The 22,115-nt window shown below is 37.1% G+C and overlaps 1 protein-coding gene across 1 annotated transcript; it reads right to left on the reverse strand.

Annotated features, from left to right (window-relative positions):
• Positions 1-16,866: 16,866 nt before the first annotated feature.
• Positions 16,867-21,299, reverse strand: LOC100889675. The gene is made up of 5 exons (XM_003725980.3): positions 21,188-21,299; positions 20,724-20,845; positions 18,906-19,281; positions 18,180-18,302; positions 16,867-17,647 (listed from the first exon to the last, which is right to left on the reverse strand). The coding sequence occupies exons 2-5, from the start codon at positions 20,827-20,829 to the stop codon at positions 17,329-17,331; spliced, it is 924 nt and encodes a 307-aa protein (XP_003726028.1). The 5' UTR covers positions 20,830-20,845; positions 21,188-21,299; the 3' UTR covers positions 16,867-17,328.
• Between the last annotated feature and the right edge of the window lie 816 nt (positions 21,300-22,115).

A 22,115-nucleotide genomic window follows, 5' to 3' on the forward strand; every position in this document is an offset into this window, starting at 1 on the left:
ACTATCACCGGCTTTAGCCGAGCTACCATTAAAAGGTACTCAACCATTAAAAGGAATTTCTTCCTACCGTGTACCCATTTACCTCATCTCGGTGGTGTGTGGAAATATAGATTAATATCTTGCCAAAAGACTATCGGTTTCCAAAGTAAAAAAAATCAATACAAATTATCCAGACCTAGATATTTGAAAACCTAGTTAAAGTTTGATAATTGTCATCACAAATCTAAATTGGGACGTCATTTGGGTAACATCTGCGCATTTTGATAGAGACATCTGCATAAACTTCAATAAAAAGTAATAATAAGATCATGGCCGTGAAACGGCCGCTCGTCTCGAAATTTTGCACGCATGTCAAAAGCAGTGTATTGAACACTATTTTTTGAAAAATTCACTCATTTGCATATTTGTGGTAATTTATGCAAATAAGATTATAGAATTCCCATACATCATATATTCTTTATATTTAATCATCCTTTTTCACTACATGTATTCTTTAGACCATTCGAAACAATAATACGACAACTTTGTTTCGAAGAGCCAGGGTTTTCCTTAAGTTATCTCTTGTTTTGATAATTTCTTATGTATTTCAATGTTTTTTAAACTTATGTATTTTATTGTTTTTGTTGTTTTATTTCACTTCTAACTACAATTCAACTATTTTGACTCCCAAATCAAACACCTTAACTTTAAACAAGACCTTTTTTTTTTGTAAAATGAATTTATTGATACATTTTTGCTTTTGAACAAATCATACAATCTTACACAATCAATTGAAATAAAACAAGTTTCGTTTTTTTTAACTAACGGTGTTTTCAAAAATGCATAGTTTTTTTTATTTTACAGTACTTTTCGATCTTTAATCGGTTGTGGATTAATCTTTGGAAAATACAAAGAACAGAGACTTCATGAAACATAAGTCTGCGATTTTCTGCTTGCATAATTGTTAAATAAACTGCATATTTTGCATATATAAGATAAGAAAATGTAAACTTTTAAATATTTTGTTTTTCAAGTTATAACCTTCAATCAAAACGAACTTGTCAAAAGAAAAATTAACATTGTAAAGTTTTCGAATTATGTCTCCAAATTTTAACCAAAATAATCTTGTGTGTTTGCATTTTACAAATAAATGGAGATTGTCGTGTAACTGATCATCATATAAACACAAGGGATTGTTATACAATTTCCATTTGAATAAACTTTACCTATTTGGTAATAAGTTGTGTAATAACTTGAGATTGAATTGTGATATTTTGTTTTCTTTCATAGCTTGTAAATTAAATGACCATATGACTTTCCAGAAGACAAGACCTAATAACCAATGTTTTATCTCTTTTTAGGAAAAATGACATTTCCAAATGTTTTGTACACAAATCACGAAAATGAGAAATTTTCGGGCTGACATGCAAACACAAAAGGTCACGCGACTTTGTAACTGTAGGTCCGATTTTCATTTTTTTTATTACAAAGATGCGCAAGACTCGAAAGAAAAAAGTCAGCGAGGGGGGGGGGGGGGAGGGGCATATCGCCCCCGGCCTTATTAGGATTAATTCAGGTTACTAGTATGATGCGTTAACCAACGCTATTTCTTCGAAATACAGAAAAAGTTGTTAATGAAATGATTCGAATCATTTCATTAGCGCACAGTGTGTTAATAGGAAAGATATTATAGATAAAGCAAGAAAGCATACCAAGTTGGGCTTGTGTCGCAGACATGACATGGGCGGGTGAATGGGTGTCTGTCCGCGCGCGCGCGTGTGTGGTTGTTTCTGTTCGTGTAAATTTGTTTTCAAACCAGTGGCGTAGTCAGGTTCGTACACCTGGGGGGATGACTGCAGGGGCGGATCTAGCTTTTTGCTAAGGGGGGGGGGGGGGGGTTTGACCAAAATAATGACGATGCAGAGCATCGTCCACGAGCCGCGAAGCGGCGAGCCGATTTTTTTTGTGGGTGTTTATTTGAACCCCGTAAGTGATGTTTTCCTGGCATCTATTAACACAATGGAGACCATAAAAAGCAGTGCATGATAACGTCTTTTTAAATCAAGTAACAGTTTAATACACAGTTATATCCAGAGTTATCATGTGTTTGGTTAAGTTACCAGATGAATTGAATATCTTCTCACAATATTTGCCCTTGAAAGGGTTTCTCTCCAGCGTGCGTTCTTTTTTCTTTTTTTTTTTTTTTTTTTTTTTTTTTTTTTTTTTGGGCCGCCCAAGGGGGGGTTTAAACCCCCTAAACCCCCCGTAGATCCGCGCCTGTTTAATCTTGTGGTTATCTTGTGGTTTCCAAACCACAAGATAACCACGAAATACTTGTAAGATTTTCTTTTTTTTACCGTCTGAATTGCCTTTCACCGTGTGAATGCGGCTAATAACAATAAACACAATTACAATAATGATGAGGATTATTATTATCATAATCATAATTACTATTATTATGATTATTATAATTGTTATCATTATTATTATTACTATCATTATCATCATTATGACTTATTAAGTAAGCAAATATCATTCCCCAAAACCTGGGGGGGGGATGATTGTACATGCCATCCCCCCACCTTGTGAGGGGGGGGAATGCATCCCCCTCATCCCCCCCGTTGTCTACGCCCCTGTTTCAAACACACTTTAATCAGTCAGTTAATCAGCATTAGAATGATGTATAGGCCCATCCACAACTTTATGATAGTTTCCATGATTCTTTCTTATGCCTCATGTTCAGAATACTTTTGTTCACCTAACCCCTGTCGCAATGGAGGCACATGCATAGCTTCTCCTGGTCATACACCACCCTACACATGTCAGTGTGATCTGGGATACGATGACACAGATTGTGGTAAGTACCCGGATGAGTTACTTCTGTTCAACGACATAAACAGCTTCAAAACACGAAATGCAAGTCGCCATAGAAAACTTCATGAATACAGTACTGGTGTATTGACTAAGTCCATCATAAAATGTAATTATACAATTTTTTCTTCTAATTTCATTGTTTTGGGTCATTGGTTTGTTTGTTTGTGCTCCTCGCAGATGTTTCTGTACAGGTACTTATTGTCAACCCAGATAAGACCGGACTTTGGGTTGCAAATATAAGTGACTTTGTATTCTCGAGTTTCGTAGAGCTCGGGAGTTCCGCTAGGATCGGAAGTATATTTTTTGATGACGGAGCTAACGCACTCTATTGGGAAAACATTACGACTTCTGACGGGAAAATACATTCTGACATTTTGATGGTCGAGTTGGGAATGCAAAACAGTACACTTCTTCTCTCCAATAGAAAGGAAGGTAGGGCTATTTGCTAGAAGTCTTATCTCCTAGTGAATAAAATCAAAGTAACAATTTTTACTGAGAGTTTCTTTCATGAAACAGCCCAGAAATCGAGACATGCCAATAAGCCGATTGGTCACGATATTGTGAACCCTCAAAAAAGTTTATGAGCTGTCGCCTGCAGATTGTTTTTGTTAAGGCCGACGTTATCGGTCACATGGTCTGTGGTCTCGTGGGCTGTAGTCCCAAGAATCATTTACATCATAAATGCGTGTGTGTCCTTCATATTCTAATGATATGGACATTACTGAAGTCTAACTGCAGATTTTAGAAAGTCTGACAAAAGTAAGAGTAAGAAAATATAGTTAATCATCTGAAATACGGAGCTATCCATAAATGGCTGGGCTCATGGTCACGCATATCCCATATTGACAAAAATACGATTTCTCTGAATGTCAACATCAATACCTATTTCTAATTCGAAATCCTTTGAGCATAATTAGTAAAGGTAAATTAAGTATCAATCAGTTTTGTTTTGATCCATGAAAAAAAAAAAAACCTAAAGACATCTACGGAGTTATTTTGGTCGTCTCTTGGACCGTGATATTGTTCGAGTTATAACCTAAGCAGTATATTTGCCTACGTTTACCTCTTATTTTATGCTCTTTATACATGGTCATGATGTATCAGCTTTATATCCTTGTCTCACCATGGACGTGAAGAAGCAGGAGCTTTACTGGGCAAAATATCTCGGGGGATATAGGCGGCGGAACGTGGGAGGAGAAGAAGCCTTGAAAGGAATTGTTTACGATTTAGGCATGGTACCCGGAAGCGTGAAGCCCTATCAGTGTGTCATTGATCAACAACGGAGGTAACCTTTTCCAATATAGATGTCTATAAACCCCTGCACAAGTTTTAAAACTCGTGTATGATTGATTATATATCTCTTGTCATGAAATAATCACCACTTGTTTAAGATCATCAAGAAATTGGTATTATTCATGTTTAAAATGCTCCCCCATTTGTTTTGATTTTTCAGTTATGGAATGTGCAGTAGATCAAAATAAGGGGCAAGAGCAAAAGTAAAAAAGTTGATTCAAATCGCTTTATTGCCCAGGCCTTCTCGACAGTTGTGAACCTGACATGATGATTCGGCATTCATAGATGACCAGTTGGGAACAATAGCCTCAAAGTAATTCAAACGGCGTAACAATACCAGTGCTTACCAGTTCATTCTGCAACAAGTCTACTTTTCCCTTGCCCCTTATTCAGATGTACCTCTAACTCCATGACTTCAACACCATATACAAAATATGATATAATTTAAAAGAGGAGTAAACACATATTCTAATGATAAAATCAAGGCGATGATGGGGCTTTCACTCGGGGGCCGTACGGCGAGTAAAAACAGACATTTTGGGAATTTTTGGCGGATGTCCGGCCGGCTGCCGTAAAATTCCTACGGGCACCGGGACAGTTTTTTAACCCGTGCGGGCCCCTCACGGCGGCATCTCAAAATGCAGAAGGTGCGGATGTCAGAGGACACATAGTTTAGTGCACCGCACGGCACCCGGCTGGGCCCCGGCAGGGCACCTTCAGGGAGCCTTGGATGCACCTGCTCATCGGACGGAGCATGTAAGCTGACCGGCCAGGACCATACCGGTACCTTTGCGGGCGACTTGCATTTCACTCGACCAATTTTCACCGGGCACCTCCCGGGCGCCGCAGAATATGTGACGACACATGCAAGGGCGTCAATTAGGGGGGGGGGGCAGGGGGACACCTCCCCCCATGATTTTTCTCACGGGGGACATCATATCAAATGTCCCCCATGTTTTGTCAGAAAAGAAAGGGGGACCACCAGGAACAACGATTTTGAATACATTGCCAAGGAGATGAGACTTAAATTCTCGTTAAAAATAACAAAAAACTAAAATTTTCAATGCATTTTCAGTTTTTATCTAAATTTGGACGATAAGATCAACTGCATTAAGACGGCTGAGCATTGAAATATTGGCATAATGCGCTATGCGTTTCTGCACGGTAGTCTGGCCGTGCTCATCCATAATACGACATGTATAAAGCTACCGCAAAAGCAAGGGCGGGTACACGCGCGCACCCACTCGACTCGAGTGCGGAGTATAAAAACTTGTGACCAGTGCGAGTATGTCGATCTACTATATCTTTTGGCCGGGTTTCGGCTAAGCTACATATCGCTATAATACTCGGGAGGGGGGGGGGGGCAGGGGCGTCGGTAAAGGGAGTGGGGTGGGGTGCGACACCAGGCGCGGATCAAGGACTTCTCAGGGGAGGGGGCCCAACTATTTATTTTTTTTGCCCCCGAAAATTTGAAAATCGCGCCGGCCGAAAAGTCGCTCAGTTGGGGGGGGGGGGGGGGGGGGGGGGGGGGTTTGTGAGCTAATTTTTTTTTTTTTTGTCCTCGGAAATTTAAAAATTTGCACCCCCTCCTTGAGCGCCAGGGGGGCCCAAGCTCCCCCAAAAGGTACGAATCACGTGTTTTAACATGATTTTTTCCTCAAAGGGGGGGGGGGGGACCCGGGAAAGAAAAAAAAGAAAGAGAGAAAAAGAAAGAAAGAAAAAAAAAAAAGGGGAAGAGTGGGGAAAAAAAAGAGAAAGAAGAACAGGAAAAAGAAACAAGGAAATCAAAAGAAATGGGGGTGAAAGAGAGGAGAGAGGGGGCAAGATCGAGCCTTAGAAAAGAGGGTGGCTGTAAAAGAGAGAGGGGGTTGTTAGGTGGAGTCATCTCGTCGAGGGAGCAAGAAAGATACGCATACATATGTTTCTGTGTCGGGTCAGCTGTGTCGGTATTCTTGCTCGATCCTCGTGTTCTATATCAATGCAGAAGTTTGATGTTGGTTGGCCGGCAGTTCCCCCCTGTGAACTATGACTTTTTATCCAATGAACGACTTCGAGAGAGACTACAACTACAAGGGGGCGGTGCGGGCGGTTGCCCCTACATTAAAAAAACGCCGGCCGAAAAAGAGGGAGCGAGATTGAGAGAGAGAGAGCAGAGAAAAAAAATAAAAGGACGTAGGAAGGAAAGGAGCAGAAAAAGATTTTTTTTTGAAAATTCAGACAAGGATTAAGAGTCGAGAACGGTACAACGAATCGTCTTCTTTCCGCTAATAATTTAATAAAACTTCAAAGCTTCCGCGCTTGCGCGGCAGGAGGGAAACTGAATTTAGACAAAGATTAAGAGTCGAGAACGGTAACGTCTTCGTTCTTTAATTATTAAAATAAATGTCTAAGCTTCCGCGCGACAGGAGGGAAACTGAAATTAGACAAAGATTAAGAGTCGAGATCGGGTACAATGAATCGTCTTCGTTCTTTAAAAAGGTCAAAACAATAAATAAACCGGTCACCAATGTAAGTACACGCCATGAAACAGAATAACTAGAGAGACAGAGAGAGAAAGAGAGAGAGAGAGAGAGAGAGAAAGAGTGTGTAGCAATATATTCCCCCCCCCTGAATCTGCCACTGATAACGTAGTGTAACTTTGAAAGTAAACGTAAAGGTGACATGTAATATTGTGTCCCCCCCCCCCCCGCCCCCATGCTCAAGCTCGGATTGACGCCCTTGCGCGCATGCCGTACAAATGAAAATCGGAAGGTTTCCGTACGGTCTCTAAATTCACGGCAAGCCGCCGGGTAGGGAAAATCGTACGAGGCCCAGTTTATATGTGACCTAGGCATTAGCCATGATTAGAGAGCTAACATTTATCCAACCTGAGTTTCCAAACTTTCCTTTAGGAATTCATACGAATATTGAGGCAAACGGTTAAAAAAACTGATACCCCAAGGTGTACTCGAAACTGTGCCGTGTCTTGAATTCACCGAGGGGTAATAAATGTAATCGAGACCCGAAAATGAGCTGTCCATATTTGTTTTATGAAGCACATGTCATATACGCATGCTTAAAAATGGTAGTTTAGCCCCCCCCCCCCCCCAACGGATTAATGATATATATTGCGTTCTTGGTGGTGAAAAATACTGACCTCCCTCATTTCCCTCAAATTATATTGGTACTACACTACACCAGGTTTTTTCGAGAAAATGTTCTAGGAAAAGTGAAGTGGAATCTTACTGTACAGGGGTGTTGACCTTTTCACTGTCTTTCTTTCTATCGGATTAAGCACACAACGCCGGCGTCAGTCATCCGCCTGGATTGGAGTCTAAGCCATAATTACTTGTTCAACAAGCAGACCTTCTACTGATTTAGCAAAAACATTTGGAGTAACCCAGAACTTTTAAATTGCATGTTTTAGAAGAGGTTTGAGGCAAATCGTGTTTAGACTGATTAGAATACCGTGCGCTTTAAGAATTTACATGACATTTGATTACATCGAAATGACTTAGTGTTCAAAATAATTAATTTCTTTTCACAACAGATATTTCTATGCCATCGGGTTTCGAAACAATATGACGATTACTCGATTTCATCTAGACAGTTTGCATTCCGAAACGATTTCATCAGATCTAGTACCTGGATCAATTACTGGATTGACAATAGATGAAAAAGGTAAACAAGTTATATAATGGCAGGAGTCGGCCCCGAGGACACCCTCATTTTTCCTTCAAATTTAGTCATTTTCACTCAAATGTAAATTACGTGCGTTCAAATAGATGCGAATGTTGAAATTGGGAGTTAAGAATGAGAATTGTCAATTTCCCCTAAAAGGCCAAGAGGATGCCCCGAAAAATTACCTATTGAAGCCCATACTATATGCCCCCCTAAAATGATTTTGAACATCATAACATGCTTCAATATCAAAATATAAATTTATATTAATGGTGCAAACAAAAGATTCGTATTTCATTTTGTAATTTAGTATGATATATTTTGTCATTTTTAACGGACAGGTTAAAATCATAGATTAACAGTTGATATCGTCATTAATCTCCTTCTGGATCTCATATCTAGTATACAGAATCAAGAATGAAAAATATTTTATTTGAAATAACTGAAAATACAATTTATCTTGTAGAATGTTATGATAAAATACCCATTAACAACGATACACCTCCAGCTCCACATAAGTCCAGAATCGGACCGATTTAATTTCAATAATCTCCACCACCGCGATCTCCCGCCATTACTTGCTGCAAGCCGAATATGACATACCCCCGAATCTCTTCGCCCGGCTGGGCATACCGATACGTACGAATTCTTAGAGCGCATCATATTCGGTTTTTTGGGCAAGAAGGGGACGGAAGAGATCGTGATGGGGAAATAAGATAACCGTCCAGATTCAGGACTAGCTGACCATTTGCTCATTTGAATTATTATTCTAAAAAAAAAAATTGCTAAAAGCATGGGCAATTAATGATGAACACTATGAACTTTAATATACTATGTCCCTTTTGCAGCCACATCGAATTCTGTAGAACCGTAGAACCTAATATTCAAATCATGCAAGGAAACCCGTTTACTTTATAGACTTCACTGTCAGACACTATTGACCGACTGACTGACTTCTTTTTTCCCTTTGGTAATAACATACATAAAATGAGCTGTCAAGGGTACATGAGCATTTGTCATTGAATTGATTGTATCTTTGCGCAGCACAAAACGTATGATCATTTTGGTAAAAGGGTCTGAAAATCAGACTATTACTTAGGTGACTGTAATCACTTAAGTCGATACGACAACTAATGGTCTTTATTTTCCCACTTAACGACATTTTCAAGCCCTTCCGTTTTGAGGAAAGTTCTAAATTAGTATTATCTTTCAAATGTTGTTGTTGTTTTTTTTTTTTTGTAATGGCAATCAGTCAAGACCTGACTATTATCACCAACGCCTTTCTTTTTAATATTAATTTCTTTCTTTCTCTTTTTTTTTAAAATAAGAGTATCAAAAATATAATTTAAATATAGGCTTCTCTCTTTTTTCTTATTCTTTTTTTTTCCCCCTTAAAATGAAATGAAAGAGAAAATAGATGAAGAAATGGTGTTGCTGTCGGAATTTAACCTTTTCATTTTGTGGCCTGCAAATGGGCCATGAACCTTTAATGTCGCAATTCACAAATAGGTTATTAATGTCACCATATCCTTTTGCTTGGGGTTAAGCCTTCTTTTCTATTTCTGCTAATTAAGGGCTACGAAAACTGTACAACCAAGATATTCCTCGGTACAATGTCTCCCCCCCAAAAAAAGAACAAAAAGTAATGTCTTCTATTTTGATACGCAGGGGAACAACTTTTTTGGACTTCACAAACATACCTCAAATACTTGACTGCCAGTTTAATTTGTTTCTTTTAATAATCACTCATTTATATTCTAAAAGCATGAGCGAGAAATGATGAACCAAATGGAGCAATTTACAAATAGGTGATCCATTTCACCAAAGCCTTTGTGTTTAGCCTAAGAACATATGGGTAGTAATTTTTGTGCTTGGAGCTCTATGAAGGATATGAGCATAAGTTTGGGTTAAAAGAATCTTTTCTTCTTTTCTTACGCAGGAGAACAACTTTTTTGGGCAACATATTCATCAGATATCATTTACTCGTTCGACTTGAAGACTGGCGTTGGACCGTTTACATTACTAAACCTAGAAAGTTTGGAAATGTTTCCATGTGGCATATTCTTCGTATCTGGTTGGCTTGTTTGGTATGACCGGAAGCAGGATAGGGTTTGTGCTGCACAAGCTAAATTAAATGCTGGAATCAAACTTTGTCATTTTACCAGTAATGATGGTAAGCCCAATTATGTATCTCCGGCATATGTAAAAAAGTTGGCACTGCGACGAATATAAGTTTTCCCCTTGCAGTCGTTTAAAAGTTTTGGGAGAGTGCAGCAAGGGACTGGCGGCGATTTTACACCATCAGTTAAAAACCGTTAATGACACCCTGGATGCAAACATAAACTCTCGTTAAATCAAGACTGTGATCATACTACAAGTGCGTGCAATGTACTATTGAATGTTTCTATGTTAAAAGAGTCAGTCACTAAGTTTAACATGATATTGTTTACAACACCAGAAACACAAGACAGGTTTGTTGTTGTGGGCTGTTAACTACCCACACACACAAACACACACACACACACGCACACACGCTTACACACACGCGCGCACCATAGCACAAACGCACACACCCTTACAAACAGTCATAATCTTTTCCTTAGAGCAAACATTGTTCAGAATATCAAAAATCCTAACAGTTTTTAAATCTCAACATAAAAGCAACCCTTTAAACATGCGCGTTCTCCGTGGATTCGACGGACGAGCTTGATTTACACGAATGCATGCGAACGATGTAAAATGATAGGAACACTCCCCAAAGAATAGGATTTGGTGCACATTTGTATGTGGGCATAATACTCGGGGTTAATAAGAATTACATTGTAGAGTATAACAATTTTTGTACGTAATATGATACATGTATATCAATTTAAGATATCTTACTTAATTATTCTTTGTACACGATTTGTGACTTTAAAGTTGATAAGATTTGTCTGGCAAATTTGCTGATAAGTGTCTGTTAGCTTCATTCAATTCATTTGCTTGTTGATATTTTGTCTGCGGGCGTTCAACAACTAAAATTTGTCACATCCCGCCATTCTTTTTTCCTTAAAGGCCTTGTTTAACAATGCCAAATCTCAGATGCATGGCCCTACGTGGTATCAGTGTCTGTGATATGGTGTAATATTGAAGCCCTAATAGAAATTGCGCTTCAAAATGGTCAAGAAGTGCCTACAGAAAGTAAACATCTTTGAGTGACAGGTTTACCATGCTTATTTTCCCCTTTAGACTGTAGTGTAATATAAAACCGTTGGGAAAACGGTATTTGAAATTTTGAATCCCAATCATCGATATTTTGATAAACAGACAGGCGATTTGCTTGTAATCGTCATGGGAAGTTCATGACTGACCTAAAGGTTTATTATTATAATTGGTGCATGAGCTAAATCAAGGATTTTTTTAACGAATCTGAGACAAGGATATCCAATCCGTTTACAAAGATAAATCTGCATCTCGTGAACTTATTCTAGCAAATTACTCCTATACTGATATCACCAATTTATCCATACCAAATAGGAATATATTATCTTCCTCTAAAAAATCTTTAAAAAGCCCTGAAAACTTAACTTTTCTTTGTTACATCTATAAATGCGTAAATACATGACATTGGTAACATATATTATTATAAACCGCTAAACGTATTAATTCTCCATCATTATGTGTCGTAAATATTTAGCAATTTAATGATTACTAGTAATTTCAATTAATCAAGTTTTTTCTCAATAGCCTGGCTTCGTTCACAAATTCTCAGTACTCCTTTTTATTATTACTATTAAGTGTTCTTAAGATCTTGGTCCCTTTTTTTGCGTCATGCTAATAAAGAATGAGTATTTATGTTTTTTATCGAATAATAGTAACACTTTTCATGAATTAAGAATACTGTACCGCATATCTAAAAATAGGAACCTCTTTGATGGAGAGCCAATTGTAAGATTAACCATGTATAAATTTACAAACAAAATCAAGGCGACATGAAATCATAACTCTTATTAAATAAATGGATTCTTATTATTTATTCATTGTATTAAAAAAGTAAGAATAGTTTGTATGAAATAATGATGAACAGCGCTCCTTAGATCAGTAAACTGTCTTAAGTCTCATTTATTTAGTCCCCTTTGTGCATAAGGGCCAACTTATAGATAATTGTAATAATGTGTAATGATCTAATTCTACTCCATGCAATATTCTAGGACTATATTTAACACTAAAAGGGCCAGGCTAGTTGAGGTCTTAATACGGCCGGGGGCCATCACGGTCCCCCTAAGATCTCGGCCGTGAAACAGCCGATCGTCGCCAAAATTTGCACTCATGTCAAGTGAAGTGTATAAAATACTATGGAGAATTGAATTTTTTGATAAAATTCACTCATTTGCATATTTATGGTAATTTATGCACATAAGATCATAAAATTAACCTTTTTACCCATAAATCATATATTCTTTATATCCAAGCATTCTTTTTCACTACATGTATCCGTTAGACCATTTGAAACAATAATACGACAATACAAATTTGGAAGAGCTAGGTTATTCCTTATGTTATTGCTTGTTTTGATAATTTTGTATGTATTTCATTTTTTTTCATTTTATGTATTTCATTTTTTTTCATCTTATGTATTTCATTTTTTGTTGTTGTTTTATTTCATTTCTAACTACAAATCAACTATTTTGACTACCGAAACAAACACCTAAACTTTAGACAAGACCTAATAACCAATGTTTTATCTCTTTTTAGGAAAAATGATATTTCCGTATGTTTAGTACACAAATCACGAAAATGAGCGATTTTTGGGCTGACATGCAAAGACAAAAGGTCACGTCACTTTGTAACTGTATGTCCGATGTTCAAAAAAATTGTTTTAAAACATGCGCAAGACTCGAAAGAAAGAAGTCGGCGAGCGGCGGGGCGCCATCCGTATGCGTTCCCGAACAATCAGAAAAATCGCGGAGGGGAGGGGGGGGGGGGGGAGGGCATAATGCACCCGGCCTTATTAGGGTTAAAAGTTGATTTCGTAGAAATGACATTAACAACACTTGGAAGCTAATTAACAATGCACTTAATAGAAACAGTAATAAGCAGGATATTAAAGAGATTTTAGTCGGAAACGCATGCTTTAAAGACCCTGCTTCTATTGCTGAGAGTTTTAATAATTACTTTGTAAATATCGGACCTAATCTTGCACATGCCATCCCCATCTCAAATCAATCATTTCATTCATTTCTAGATCGTCAAAATCCTGAATGTCTATTTTTTGTCCCGGTACAAGAGGTAGGGGTTATTGATATTGTTACCAATTTAAAGAGTAAAAGCAGCACTAGATATGATGGCATATCAAGTATATTACTTAAACATGTCATTTCCGAAATAGTCATCCCACTAACCTATATATTTAACCTCTCTCTTACATGTGGTGACGTACCCTTTTTAATGAAAAGAGCCAAAGTAATACCTGTATTAAAAAAAGGTGACTCACGTGAACTGGAAATTATAGGCCAATTTCTTTACTTACCTCTTTTTCCGAAATATTAGAAAAACTTGTGTATTCACGAACTATAAATTTCCTTACACAACACAATTTACTTAGTGATGTTCAATTTGGATTTAGAAAAAAACATTCCACAAGTCATGCTATGTTTCATTAATAAAATGGTTTGTGCGATTGATAACTATTCTCACACGATCGGTTTATTTCTAGACTATTGACCATAAAAATCTTCTTAGTAAACTGTCTCACTACGGTGTCAGAGGGAAGTCCCTTGAGTGGTTTAGTAGTTACCTTTCAGACAGAACTCAATACACCTCTGTAAATAACCAGTTATCAATTAAAAATATTACCTGTGGGGTGCCTCAAGGCTCTCTTCTTGGCCGTATTCTTTTTATACTCTAATAAATGATTTCAAACGATCATCTAATATGTTATCTTTCATATTATTTGCAGATGACTCTAATATCTTTCTCTCATGTCATGACCCCCAAACTCTCCTAAATACAATAACTCGGAATTAGTTTTGGTTCAAGGTTGGATACAAGCCAACAAACTATCATTGAATATTAAAAAGACAAATTATATGATATTTAGCAACACTATTGATCATCTTCCTGGTCCTATTCAAATAAGTGGTATCAAACTAGTAGGATGTGTTCAAAGTACAAAATTCCTTGGAATTTATGTTGATCGCAAATTGACATGGAAAGTGAATATTAATTATTTATGTAAATTATTATCAAGAAACATTGGTGTCATAAATCATATTAAAAATACACTTCCTTTACCGGTTTTATCATCACTGTACACAACCCTTATTTTGCCATTAAATTATGGGATTTTAGCATGGAGAAATCCTTCTAAGACCCTAATTGACCGAATATTAATTTTACAGAAGCGTGCATTAAGAATAATTCATAATGTCTACTTTCGTTCCCACTCTAACCACTAATTTTTACAAGAAAAAATTCTTAAAATTAATGATTCGTATTCTTGGTCCCTCGGTATCTTTATGTTCCAACTGATTAATAAAGAGTTACCTCTCCCGATTTCCTCCATTTTCCAAAAAAATAACGAGATACATTCCATAATTTGCAAATTCGTATTTTGAGTTCCAAGGCCATTATACTAATACATTTCATTTCTTGTTACTCCGTGGTAAACATTGTAGGGGTGGAATAAGGGCAAAGCATAGAGCCATACAAAATTTACAATCATATTGATATGAACAATACACGTTTTCTAACAATAGAAAAAAACACAATGGACCAGTTCACTGACTAAGATTATCATAACGCCAAAACAAAAGAGTAAATGAAGAATTTGATTGCGCATTTCTGTCAAAATTAGGTTAACTATTCCAAAGAGCCGCACCATTAAATGAAAAACTTTGTTTTCCCGTCCATGTTCTTATTTTGGGTAATATTAGTCCTGCGTTTTGTGCACTGCGCGTTCTAATTTATGTACAGATTTGGTTTTTCGAAACATTTGAAAGATATAGACCGGAGTTTGATTTTCAAAAACAGAATAAATCATTTTGCATTTGAAATAATTCCACCTATTTTGAATGCTGACCCACTTGAGTTTATTAAAATGTTCTTAAGTCGGGTTCTTATATTGGCCCCAAATATTACTCTGGCCGTTTTCTAATGTTGTTTAAAGAGCCACTTTAACCAAAACAGGCTTTAAAAATGGGGAAAAAGACGTGCAGAAAATTTTTGACGGAGATTCCGAACATGACAACGATTTTTCTTAGAAATCATCAATAATTCTGGAATCTAGCTTTAAAAATGACGACTCAGAACGCTCAGAAAAAAAGCCCAGTTTCGGAGCTGTATTGCGCAACTATTTATGACTTCACCGCAGGCGCCTCTCTGGTGAAAAGGATGGTGATTTAGGCATTAAAATGTCTTTAAAAAGGCAAACTATGATATTAATTGGAAGAAAAAAGACATTATCCAAATAATAGTATGCGCTTGATAATCCCTGTACGTTTCATTTATGAATTACAATGAGATCGTAAGATCCTTAAGATATGGTCACAAATCAGAGCAGCGACCGACCGATCAGTAGCCTGCTCGGTCGCTGCTGGAATTTAGGCATCGCCCAGCGATAAGGTCGGTGCCCGGGCGGCGACCGCCCAGGCACCGAGCGTATTTTGGGCGGCGAGTGAAAAGTGAGCAGGCGCCGCCCAAATTTTAACTCCGCGCTAAAACTTCAGCGGCGACCGAGCGATGCCCTAAAAACGAGCGGTGCCTGGGCGGTCGCCGCTCGGTGGCCGGCAGCCGCCGGGCAGAATTCGTCCTTGTTTTCACGAAGTGACGGTAGTGAGGAAAATCGTTACGCAAAGTGAATGCAATTTTTTTCACTACCGTCACTTCGTGAAAACAGCGACGAATTGGTTAAAAACTCGCCGCTCGGCCGCCGAGCAGGCTACTTTTGGGTATTGTGACCATAGCATAGTTTAATGACAAACCGGACATGCCCGCAATGCGTCATCAAGCCACGTGACCGTATTACCCTTTTTCGAGGGGCGTTGCCCAGCAAGCGTGAGATCTGTGAAAAATGGATGGTTATTATAAATTTTTAGTCAATTTAGAGATTTTCTAAAACATCAGAAGCTGGAATATTAATAAGTAGAGTTGTATTCATGTTTTGAAAGGCTATGTTAGTTGGGTTAGAATGGCTCTTTAATGATTACATCTCAGATATTTTTTTGAACATTTGCAGGCTTTTGCAGACCAAATTGTGAAATACACGGAGACAAAATACTGGATGCGTGCTCATGAAAAATATGTAATCATTCTTCATTTATGCACAAGCAGTGAGTCCGTGATACACTGGTTGGAAGTATTCTTTGAAAAGGGGAAACAAAGGCTATTTATGTAGCACTTCCATCGGTGTAGTAGTGATTATTTCAAAATGTACAACGTAGGACCTCTTCATGTTCTGAAGATCTGTGAATACTCGGGGTCGATTGGAGCATTGCTAACCGTGAACTGGTATTGCAGTAAGAGTGGGACGAAACCTTAATACTCAACGCAGGCTTTTGTCATCCGCCTTGGCTTGATTCGAACCTATGAGATCTTTTGTTCTACAGGCGGGCCCTGTATCCATAGTTATCAGCATCATCTTTATCATCTTCTTCTTTATCGCTATCATCATCAGCGTCATAATCATCATTGTCATCATCGTCGTCATTGTCATCATCGTCATCATCGTCATCATCATCATCAAAACCATCAACATTATCATCAACGACATCAGCATGATCAATATCGACTATATCAACGTCCTCATCATTATCGTCATCATCATCAAAAACATCATCCTTATCAACTCCAACATCGGCATCAACAGTTTCATCGCATTATCAAAATATTCATGTATTTTTCATTGTAACACTTCCAAACTCATCTGATATATCATCACCACATTGATTAAACTCATCGTTATTATTGTCGAAATTAAAACGTCAACCTAAGTACTAAAAAATGAGGGGAGATTGTTTGGATATATGTTTGAGAAAATATTTATTTGCTTTTGACAGATGGGCGAATAATATTCATATTTGTAATTATAAGGACTCAGTATTAATTGATGACGATGATGGCTAGAAGGTAAATTTTGAAAGAGCATATTAATTTCCTCTACAATAGGTCAATTTTTACATCAAGTTTGTTGATTGAATGAACTTCATTTACATGTAACAGAATCCTTTGCATACAAATAGAACTAGGTGCAGTACTAAAGATACATGTATTTTCATTTCTTATACGAATTTTCAAAAAGTTGTCACCTTTTATGAGAGACGATTACTAATAAGAGATATTTCTAAAATGGCATCTGCAAATCATGACAGTGCAAATACTGTGTTAAAGATAGAATGACGACAATATAATATGATGAATTCAAAGTTAATCATGATAATTATAAAGAAACAATATGATGATTTCCTGGACGGAAAATGCACGGCGTATTGAGAACATAGAAACATAACAATATTAAGGCAGAAATATAATTTCTTTGATGAATAACTAAACCATTCTTGAGTAGGCGATACCATCAGCTTTCTCCTGTTTAGCAATGACGTATACAGGGTTGCGAATGATGACGAGGATGGTTTTAATGACGAAGAAGACGAAGACGATAGCGAAGAGTGTTGATCCGATGACCGCCTGTGGACTGGTAGGATCTCTCACGTTAGCGACAAGTATTCCACCCAATGACCACAGCGCTGCAGGGTACACGATGAGAATATATCGAAAGTAGCGATCGTAGACGAAACAATCGAGGAGGAAGTAGGTGACGAGCTGGGTGGCGAGGACCGCAAAACTTATATATGTCGTTGTATCCCTATAACACAGAAAATACAGATTTGGATCCGTTAATAATACAGTTCATATAAACTATCAATAACTGGAGCAATATCTTAGATATACCGACGTCGCTACGACTATTCAGCTATTTCGTCTTTCGTTAATGTTTACATGATTATATGGTTCATGATTCATCATATTCATCTATTAAAAATTAATGATAGGTATACCAACCAAGAAATTTATATTTGCAGCATTCATTTTTGTAATCTCAAATTTCATCGAATTTGAAGACAGTGATTGTTTGTATGTAATAAATACGTCAAAGAGTATTTTCATTTGTTGATATTTGTTTTCTCTCTGCTCAAGAAGGGGGATGAAGATGGTTCGGGCGTGACGGAGCCGAGATTAGTTGACTGGGGAGCTATAATGTCCAAAATATCTCACTAGCAAATGAATATGCCCGTGAATAAGTGTGCAATAAAAAACGGCGCATTGCTGGAGGGGGGGGGGGGGGCAGAGGGCGCATGCCACTGAGTCACTGGATACACCACTGCAAATATACTTACTCATCCACTCCGAACGTATATATAAGCGTGGTAGACAGGTTTACTTTGGTCGATATCGTAGTCCACGTAGCGTAGAGGGCGAGTCCATTATGCACCAGAACGCGATTTGCCCACAGATCGAATCTAAAATATAAACCATTGGATATCTTGTAAATAAAAGACAAGTTACAACTTACAACTTGATCAATTTTAATTTTCATATTCCACGAATTTCTCACAATATCCAACTTCAAATAAAAAGAAGTTTATGTGGATGGTAAAGATGAAATGATGATGATGACGGTGATGATGATGGCGATGATAATGTTGATGACACTGATGTCTGTTATAGGACTAAAATAACGATTTAGATTTTCATGACCGTTGTATAATGTCAATCTTAATATTGCATATGCCTATTAGTTTGAAGGTATAGGCTTAAGTTTATAGCCAGACTTTAAAGCTTATCTGTACTAGTTTACGGTAGGGATTAAACCACCCTGCAAGGTCACTGGACAGGTGGTTATTCATCAACTCAGCTCTCGATTAAAATAAGAAGAAGAGGATCATGGGGGACCAAGGTCACCGATTAGGCATTGTTTGTTATATAGAGGGCGCAAGTAGCTACAAGTAGTGCATTGGGCCTTTAAGATATTCAAAGTGCTACTTAATAAACCATAACATCGAAAACATCTTTTAAAACCATTTCTATGAAATGAAATATAAAAATCCAAAAAATAAGCTTACACTCCGTATTCTTTGAAGACAAAGAGATATTCATACATCCTGCTAGTTGCTATGGAGATAGCTATATATAGCGTTGTAGTCATGCCAGCTAGCGCGGCTAGGCTCAGGATGAAAGTAGTTCTGTCGTTGGCGAATAACCATAAGACACTCAATGTAAGATTGAGAAAGACTGCTATAAGGAATGCTGGACTTGTAGTAGGAGGGTTAAGATAGACCGGACCCTTATCATTGGTTCTGAAGAGGGTGGTGATGACGTAGACTAGCCATGATGCAAACCAGGAGTAGATGAGACCCCAGATAGCGAAGGTGTACCCTGCAGGAGTTATGGGTGTGGGGTAGTTGTCTGACATGTTTGTGAGCGAGTTGCGAAAAAGTCCTGTGGGTAGTAAATGATAACATTGACACATCTCTCAAAGAAGTATTTATATATGTATACATATATATATATATATATATATATATATATATATATATATATATATAGGCCTATGAATATTTATAGCCCTTTTCTTACGATGCAATGCAATCCTTATCGATAACGTGATAATATGCACAGAGGTGTTTTATAGTTTTAAAACGGAAAACTAAATTAAATTAATGATTTTTACAAATATACTATAATCCTATATTTGATCGAAATGATAAAGGCCCTACGCTGTAAAACTGCAAAATAGCCCTCATCTTCTGAATTTATCTCACAAACAACTGTGCTATTTAGTCATTTAGTCTGACACTGTATTCAGCTTATGTTAAATTAATATCAGAAGTAGTGTATCTAATAGATTAGAGACAGCGTATGCCCTCAGGACAATTAAAGTTAGAAAAGAAAACACTAGATATGTGTCACAATAATACTGACTTTTAGTCTGATACTGTATTAAGCTTATGTTAAATTAATATCAGAAGTAGTGTATCTAATAGATTAGAGACAGTGTATGCCCTCAGGACAATTAAAGTTAGAAAAGAAAACACTAGATATGTGTCACAATAGTACTAATGTTTATTTCAGATCACAGGCTAATGGTTTTCTGATTTCAAATGTCAACGTTTTCTGGCCGCTGTGTGCATACCATATCCCTATAAACTTCACAGGGCAGCTCTCATCAGCACCCCTGATATATTTAGCTTCCTTGGTGATTGATTGCTGGATACGACACTAAAGATAACTTATTAAATAAATGTGAAAAACGAATCGGAACACTGCCGTTGGGATACATATCTTTAGAAAGGGGTGAACATGATTATGAAAACAACAGCCTTATGAGGGTTAAAGAGAGGGTTGAGTTCTGAGCAGAGGTGAACAATTATTTGTGAGCATTTTCATTGTTATTATGTAAATGTAGAAGAATATCAGAGAAAAAAGTTCCTTGAAAAGCATGGCTCTTTAAATGCCTTCATATAATTATATTTGAAATATGACATGTAAACAGCCTAACAATGTGGGCCTCGTTTTGAAGCTATATGTTTGTGTAGTCACATATTATACATCTTTCTGTGTACAGTGCTTGTTACTTTTACCAATACCGGGCCAAATTTCTTATCATTTTAATGATTCCAGAACCTTGCAGTAAACAACAATACATATGCTAAAAGATCAACCTTTTCTGATCGATTCCACATCGTTTCTTTCATAATGCAATCGCATGACCAGAACTAGTTGACGTTGGGATACAAAATAGAGACAATTGGTTGCATATATCCGACATGAAATCTTAACATTCTGGTTCAATACCATGGCATGGCGTTCTCCTTCGTCAAAATAACACGAAATGGTCAGAAATGTTACGAGAATGTTAATATCACTGTACAGCATCTTACCTAGTGACAAGTCAGAATCTGGACCAATACCAGCTTGAAAGTTGAAGAAGAGAAGGAGGATGTATCCAGTGGTTACCAGGAGGGTGAGTGGAGGTACAACATCCATCTTGATCGGTTAATTACTGGAGGAAGAGGAGAAGGAGGAAGCAACATCGATTATTACAATGGATGAAGAAGGTCGTACTATACGGAAGCCACTATGTAAGTTTGTGTTTTAACAAAATGAAATGAATCAATTAATATAATAATCAGCAATGACAACTGATTTCGAAATAACAGAAACCAAATGATATGTTAATGAGGAGATGAATTGTAACAGAACTGAAGATGGCAAGGAAATTTATATGTGGGAATAAACAGACATATTAAACAATAATGAATCTTAGAATGATATACTAAACATGATATATATCACTTTTTGAAGAATAAAATACCAGGTTGCCAATATCATGATTAATACTCACGCCAAGACTTGCCTCGGAACTATCAGGAAACGATATAAAATCTGCACACTTTGCAGCCAGCCGGGCAAAGAAGTAGAAAGAATATAATTCAAATGAAGACTGCTTCTACTACTGTACAAGGTGATACCATTTAAATTTGAAGATTAGCTCTGAATTAATTCCTTTATCTTATTAAGCTGTATGTTTAATTGTCGATAAGATTCTGAGCCAAATGTACTACAAAAAGCAGATTAAAGTTGATTTACTTTACACTGTATCAGTAATGCGATGTAAGGGGGGGGGGGGAACAAACAAAAAGCGTATGAATAAAATAGTTTCTTTGCAGGCTATAGTAGCACATCAAACAGAATTTATAATAAAGTTGATATATATACGAGCCCCTAAAAGAGATAAAATTGTTCTATATGCAATTTTGATATAGTTTGAAATACAAATTTGTACAAGATATTATTTTGAACGATAACTTTAAAATATAAACAAAGGCTCAGTTACTACGACACTTATGAAATTGTTTAGTTTTTTTTTTTTTTTTTTGCAATCTGATTTAAACTTAAGTTTTTTAAAGACAAGTGCATTTATGATAATGTTCACGATTTGCGTGCGTGTGTGTGTGTGTGCGTGTGTGTGTGTTGAAGAAGAGAGTGAGGATGTATCCTTTAGTAACAACTTTAGAAAAGATGGAAAAAAGCATTTTTAAGTATAGGGATGAGGAAAAGAAAATAGCCATTAGAATGGGAAAGCTGGGATCACATTTCTTAAAGTGGGAGCAGCTAAAGATTTATTAATATTTGTTTTCTTCTCCACCGTAAGCTTGTTAAAAGTGTAACACTATTTTGCAGCCTGGTTAACATACTTATTTAGTAATTTTTTCTTGAATTGAGAATGTTAGCAGAAATCCACTGAGTGAGTAGTGTGTGTGTGTGTGGTG

Source organism: Strongylocentrotus purpuratus, unplaced genomic scaffold (genome assembly GCF_000002235.5).
Source record: "Strongylocentrotus purpuratus isolate Spur 01 unplaced genomic scaffold, Spur_5.0 spur5_scaffold_14, whole genome shotgun sequence".
In the NCBI taxonomy this organism is placed as follows: Eukaryota; Metazoa; Echinodermata; class Echinoidea; order Camarodonta; family Strongylocentrotidae; genus Strongylocentrotus; species Strongylocentrotus purpuratus.

What these genes read in the sequence shown, in the direction of transcription:
- LOC100889675 (XM_003725980.3), bottom strand. Translation starts at nt 20,829, where the DNA reads ATGGATGTTGTACCTCCACTCACCCTCCTGGTAACCACTGGATACATC. An exon ending in AGATTCTGACTTGTCACTAG is followed by an intron (nt 19,282 to 20,723) that starts GTAAGATGCTGT and finishes TACTACCCACAG; the next exon opens with GACTTTTTCGCAACTCGCTC. An exon ending in GTCTTCAAAGAATACGGAGT is followed by an intron (nt 18,303 to 18,905) that starts GTAAGCTTATTT and finishes TTTATATTTTAG; the next exon opens with ATTCGATCTGTGGGCAAATC.